Here is a 6,739-nt window from a genome sequence, read left to right as displayed (position 1 = left end):
GCCATGACAGGCAGCACAGCTCCCTCTCCTGCTCCGGTGTCACTCCCTGAGTTGACTTTTTCTAATGCCTCCACACCTAAATCCTGGCTCTAGAGGGAAAAGCAAGTTTCAGCTTTTGGGGTAGGTTCGCAAAGCTGGTGAAGGGTCTAGAGCATAAGGAGCAGCTGAGGGAACTGGGGTTGTTTAGCCTGGAGAAAAGGAGGCTGAGGGGAGAACTTACCACTCTCTACAACTACCTGAAATGAGGTTGTAGTGAGGGGGAAGTTGGTCTCTTCTCCCTAGAAACAAGCAATAGAACAAAAGGAAATGGCCTCAAGTTGCACAAGGGGAGGTTTGGATTGGATATTAGGAAAAAAATCTTTACTAAAAGGGTTGTCAGGCACTGGAACAGGCTGTTGAAGGAAGTGGTTGTGTTCATTGAGTAAATGTGTCCCTGGACGTATTTAAAAGGCATGCAGATGTGGTGCTTAGGGACATGGTTTTATGATGGACTTGACTAGGTTAACAGTTGGACTTGATAATCTTAAAGGTCCTTTCCAACCAAAACAATTATGTGATTTATAATCTTAAGTTTATAGTTGAAACCATTTCCAGTGGCAGGAGTGTCAGACCTCAGAGCTATGGATTTGATCTCTGCTTTAAATGAAGAGGAAAAATAACTGGGAAGCTGCTTTTTCTGCTGATGGTTGTTTTCCTCATTATAAATGTGTATATCTTTATATAAATTTTGTTCAGATACATGAAAGGAAAAGATGCAGCAAATTTGATCACAATAGACCCAACCACAGGTGAAATCCGACTTGCCAAAAAACTTGATTACGAATCGTCTCATGTAGTAAATGGTACCTACACTTTCACCATATTAGGTGTAACTACTGGTAAGTTGGGACATTGTTGTTTTTTTTCATGCTAATTTGTTTGTTTAGGCTGTAGTTTGCCTTTCTACAAATGCAGTTGCTTTAACCTTGCTTTCTCCAACTGCCTAAAAGTTAGGCACTTAGTGCAGTTTCCCGTGGGGTTTATATTTGGAGGAGAGATATGGGCTACTCATTGAAATAGGATGAACCTTGGAATGGGTTCCCGAGGTACCCATTTCTCTTCTTAGACTGGATGGAGGTGAACTTTTTGTAGAAGTTTTGCAAAGACCAAGTCTGATAGGAACATCCCTTGTCAAGGTAGAAATTGCTAGTATCTCAACTAATCAGCAGACTTCAGAGTCCTGGATCCTAAAAAATGAGTTCTTTATTTTAAGATTAATTTTTTGTACTTTTCAAATAAATTTAATTTTTCATGTTTTAAAATCTTAGATTTTCCTCAGAAAACAGCCACTGGCACAGTTGTCCTTCAAGTTAAAGATGAGAATGATAACTGCCCAGTTATTGTGAACCCTGTGCAGACTGTGTGTTTAGATGCAAAATCAGTTGATGTTACTGCTCGTGATTTGGATGGTTACCCAAACAGTGAGCCCTTCAGCTTTACTGTCATTGATGAGCCAGAAGGGACAGCAGAAAAATGGAAAATTGCATCCAGAAATGGTAAGAAAATACATTTTTAATCACCTTCACTTCTTTGGAACCCGAGTGTTGTAATTTGTTAATTCCAGTCAACTAACAGTTTGGCTGATCCAGATAAAAAACAAACAAACATATATATGGCGTCAGACATGAAGACATGTCACTCATGTTCTGCTCCCTTCTCTCTAATGGCTGTAAAAGCCCAGTCATGTTTTCTGGGGCCTGTCACCTTCCCTCAGTTGGACCATCTTGGCCTAGTTTCATAGCCTGTCTGTGGTGACCAGGATTTTATGGATGATGCTGGGATCAAACCATTCCTGTCTTCCCACAAAAAGCATACAGTGATGAAGGATGCCCATTGTTAAAACTGAGAGCTTGGAGATCTGGTGGTGCTACTGGCTGCAGTTGCTCTAATATACAAATAAATTAATAAATATGTCTGCACAGTGGACCTCGAATAGGGGAAATACAGTGTAACCCATCTAAGATTGTCCAGCATGCTAAGAACAAAAATAAGTTAGAGGTCCTAAATCATTTTAGGGAGTATTTCGAAATGAGATGGGTATTTTCTTCCTACATTTCCATTCGTATAAGCCACTGAAAGTGCTTGAAGAAAGTGCTTCAGGTAGATGCAAGGCACGAGAAAACATCTTAGCTTTCCTCACCCTGCTAGCAGCCAGACCAGCAGCAGTTGTAGGGATCATAGGTTTTCCAAATTGGGTGGTGTTCTCCAGCTTGGAACATGACCTGGACCTCTCACGCCTAGCTGTGTCCTTGACAAGAGGTAGCCACAGAAGCAGGTGTAAACAGGTCACCGGTCTCTGCCTGTGGCCTGCAACAGATTAATCTTCCAAAGACTGAAGCTGGGTTTTTTTGTGAATTCAGCCTTTAGCACTCCAGATGACATGAAGGTTAATGCTATATAGGTGATTGGGCTGTCTTCCATGATAATTCTCTGCTGGTTTGAAACTTCTGAGGCTGTAAGTGAACATGGTTGCTTTGTTACCAGCATGAATTACTTGATAAAACTAAGAGCATATCTGATGTAGCAGCAGCTAATTAAACTTAATTCCGTCTCATTGACTGGGCATAACTGGAGGGGCCTTTGTTGGGAAGCTGTGAAGGTTTTATTTCCCTGTTTTTACAGAAGTCAACTTTTTCTCCACTGATTTCTTATTTTACTTTTCTTTTTCTTTATCCCCTTCTGCCTCAGACACCAGCATACAGCTGGTACCGCAAAACCTGAAGCTGGGCAGAACTGAAGTTCCCATCCTAGTGAAGGATTTCCAAGGGTTCAGCTGTGCTCAAGCACAGTCTCTGCAACTGACTGTTTGTAACTGTGCGGAGGAAGGGGTATGCAAAGAGAAAATAATTGGCGCCAAGTCAGTGGGCCTGGGACCAGGAGCGATTGCGCTAATCATCTTGGCATTTTTACTTTTGCTGCGTAAGTAATTGTTTCATGTTATCTCAGAAGCTGTGTAAATACGGTCTGCGTGGCATCAGAAAAGAAACAAACCAGCTCCCAGGTTTTATCATCTTGATATATCCTGTGTCAGCTCCTAGCCTGTGTGAAGTCATGGCAAATCCCCAACTAATTTTGGTAACATCAGCATTTCACCTTCTAAGGATTTTGAGTGGTGCGTTTCAAAATTAGTATGTACAACTGTAATATTTGTTTATGGTGCTGTAAATAACAGGTGGGGAAGCAGTAAGGAATCTTCAGTGTTCCCAGGCTTCTCCGTGTGAACCCTAACTCTTTCCACTCATGCTGCAGTGTGTTTTCCACTCTCTTTTCCCTCACTGCAGCCCCAAGTCTGGTGCCTTGCTCTGAGCAGCACGTGATGTTTTTCTTTGGCAAGACATAATAGAAGCTTGAAAATAAGAGAAGAATGCTTGTAGTCAGGGTATGGCCATGTGTACCAGTGCTGTGTTTAAAATGGCAATAGTTTACTGCTTGGGCTGGTAGCAATCTAGCTATGGCAAAACGAAGTTCATGCCACAAGATTATGTTCTGCTCCTGAAACTGGCTTGTAGTGAGTTCCCCAGGCAGTGCTCTAGAGGTGTCACAGAAGTGGTGAGGTGGAGTGCACATCATTATCTAGTGGTAAAAGAACAGGAAGAGTCAGAAGTCCTAAGGTTGTACAATGATGGTTAGGGCTTGGTTTTAGTATATGAGATCTTTGATAGCCGTCTAGCTATATGGCTGTGTGGTGGATTGAGGCCCTGACAGGCTATTTGTCAGTTTTCTCTCTAGGAAACCAGCCAGCCATATGTTTCTAAGAAGTACCTTGAATATTTAGGAATGTGTTTTGAGCCCTCATTCTGTTCACTAGCTCACTAAAGATACATTTTGGTATGAGAGCTGACCGATTTTTGGTACTGGCTGTGTGAGCATTCTTTGACCCTCATCACCACATGGTTAATGGCAACTTGTGTTTCCCCATAGTTCTTCCATTGTTGCTGCTGCTGTGTCCCTGCGGCTCAGGAGCAAAGGGATTTGCTGCCATACCAGACTACAGCGAAGCCATGTTGCGTCAGTGGAACAGTGAAGGGGCAGCTCCTGAGGAGAAGGCACGTATCCCTAACAGCATTGCTCTTTGATTTCTATCCAGGTGTTCAGTTTGGCACTCAGTGTCTCTTCCACATTATAGGCTGGCATTTTGGGGCTGTAGAGCACATTTTAACCACACGTGAACATTAATTAAAATTAACCGTGTAAGGCTTGGTGAAGGATGCATGGAAGATTAACTGTTCTGTGCTTTGGGAGCATGGTAAAGCAGCAAGAGAATGGGTTATAAATCTTAGCTTCTAGTTAAAGTTTCACATTGCATTTTAAATTACTTCCCTCTTGTATTTGCCTTCTTAAACAGAGTAAATTCTTTAAAGAAAAAAATAAAAGAAAAAAAAAGTGCAAATCTGCAGAAGGAACTGGGAATGCCAAGGGAAGGTTGCCCATTCTTGTTATGCTACAAAACCCAGTTTTCAAAGGACAAGAGCACGACACTGGCATGCTTTTGCAGGAACAAAAAAACAGAAGTAGGGTAAAAGACTTTGATTGTGAGCCAATGCTCAAACTAAATTAGTGATAAAAGACAATTATCAGGGAAGCCAAACTGCTAGAAAATAAGACAGGGCCAGGCAGCACCACAGAGGTAGTGGGCAGTGCACACTCCTCTGCTTCATGTTCAGGGAAAGCTGGCCAGAGTCTGTATTGGAACAGCTGAGCTCCCTGGAGTTTTTCAGACCTTTTTTGGGTGGGTTTTTTGGTTTGATTTGTTGTTTGGTTGGTTTTTCTCCTGCTTTCACTCCCAACCCCTTGAGTTTCAAGAAAACAAGGACCTAGATAAACATTTCCATGATCCTTTCTGGAAACGCTGTTGTGGGAGCTGCACCCTATTTCAGGAAGCCCTTTACTCTTTGCAGCAACATGTACGATTGCAAATTCAAACAAGTCATAAGACAGCACCCTCCCAGGTCCCACCCAGCCCCACTGCTGGTTTGGTGAGTTCTGTGTGCTAGACAGCACACCTTTCATGTCACATCCTAATTCATGTTATTTATGTAGCCAGTACTAAACCTCATCCCACCCACTCTACTGGCGAACCAAAAAGGAGTGACCAGCGGAGCAGCAACAGCAGTAGGAATGAGTGGAGAGGAAACTGCAACAGGAGGAGGCAGCTCTGCCTCTCAAGTAAGAGAGCATTGCAACACCATTACCAAGGAAAGATGGGAAGAACAAAGACATCTCCTTTCTGGTGCTGACTGTGGAGCCGTGGCAGCTGGAGGGGCTGAAAGCATGGCCGGTGTAGACGGCAAGATGCTGGTGGCTGGAGGAGGAGTCTCAGTGAGAGCTGCAGGAGCCATGAATGAAGAATTTTTAAGAGACTACTTCAATGACGTAAGCATATGACATGAAACACAGTATTTTGGTATTTACACTTAGCATTGGGAAATGTTCATATTATTACAAACATGGATGAGTAGGTATATATATATCAGTGGTCCTGATACAACGGCAAATGTGTGCACGAGGAGTTGGGGGCATTAAGGATTTTTGAATTAGGCTCACATGTGGGACTTGGAGCACAACAATGCTTAGTCTTATAGCATTGGGTGCTTGCAAGTTCTTCCACAACGAGACCCTTCTTTTGAGGGAGGCACTTGGGAATAGGATCCAGAATATTCAGCAATGACGGAGGAGCCCCTTGCCCAGGAGGAAGCCATGAGAAAGATTGTGAGATATAAATCTCAGGGACTTAAGCACATTAAACTGGCCTGTAGGGAGGTACCTATGACTCACCATGAGTCACAGCTACAAACTTCACCATGGAGCAGGTTTCTGAAAGATAAGACATAGATGTCAAATGGTAGAGGGTGGGTCTGTATTTTCAAAGTAGCTGTTGAAGTAGCTGATGCTGGACTTGTCTCTGCTCAACAGCCTGGGTAAAGGGCCACTCATCAACAGCGTATGAGGCACATGTTGCAATTCTGGCTTTTTTTTTTTTTTTTGGTGACCTCAGCATTGATCAAGAGGCTATTCCTACTTATTGCAGCTAATTCTCTTTGCGTGATGCACATCATTAGTCCTTTGGCTGGTGAGCTCCTTAGGGTGAAAGTTTCACTTCTATATGCCAGGGAGTGTACAGATGGGGCATCACCTGTACAAGTAAAACATCTTCACACCCTGTAGATGGCTGATGATGGGGTTCTGCAGGGGAATAACTGCAGGTTTGAATCACCTCCTCAGGCCAGGGAAGGATTTGAGCTCAAGATACTTACATGTCTCCTGAGTGCTTTAGGTTCTAGTAATCTGGGTGAACAGATGAAACAGTAGCAATTCTGCTTTCCTTCCACTCTTTGCACTTCATAATATTAAGACATACTTTAAGCGTAGCTGCCTACTGAAGTCCTCCAGGAGAGCCTAGTAAAGGTCATACTACAGTACTCTTTACAACTTTGAGGCTAAAATAACTCAAATTATAGGGGGGAGTAATTCAGGTAACCAGACCAAATTGTTCCAGGTATGTACTGATTTTTGTAGAAGCATCTCAGGTAACGTGCCTACTTCCAGGATTAAATGCAGATAAACATGTAGTGTCAATTGGGGTCTGGATGTATACCATAATTACACAGATGCCAAAGCTAATACGTACTGTATAACTTCAGATGTGGCAGAAAGTGGTTCTCTGCACAAGCCAGCAGCTGTGTTATGTGAAGCTGGTTCA

At 42.9% G+C, this 6,739-nt stretch overlaps 1 protein-coding gene across 1 annotated transcript in view; it reads left to right on the top strand.

Moving 5' to 3' along the window:
- The window catches only part of DSG2 (desmoglein 2), a 26,604-nt gene that overhangs the window by 17,971 nt on the left and 1,894 nt on the right, over nucleotides 1-6,739 (top strand). Inside the window, exons 12-16 of the mRNA XM_010006899.1 lie at nucleotides 736-878; nucleotides 1,308-1,535; nucleotides 2,728-2,958; nucleotides 3,961-4,089; nucleotides 5,084-5,412. Coding sequence (XP_010005201.1) covers nucleotides 736-878; nucleotides 1,308-1,535; nucleotides 2,728-2,958; nucleotides 3,961-4,089; nucleotides 5,084-5,412 — 1,060 coding nt within the window. The remainder of the gene's footprint in view (nucleotides 1-735; nucleotides 879-1,307; nucleotides 1,536-2,727; nucleotides 2,959-3,960; nucleotides 4,090-5,083; nucleotides 5,413-6,739) is intronic.

Source organism: Chaetura pelagica, unplaced genomic scaffold, assembly GCF_000747805.2.
Source record: "Chaetura pelagica isolate M959 unplaced genomic scaffold, ChaPel_1.0 scaffold109, whole genome shotgun sequence".
Lineage (NCBI taxonomy): Eukaryota > Metazoa > Chordata > Aves > Apodiformes > Apodidae > Chaetura > Chaetura pelagica.
The sequence above is the reverse complement of the archived record's forward strand: the minus strand, read 5'-3'. Positions and strand labels throughout refer to the sequence as shown.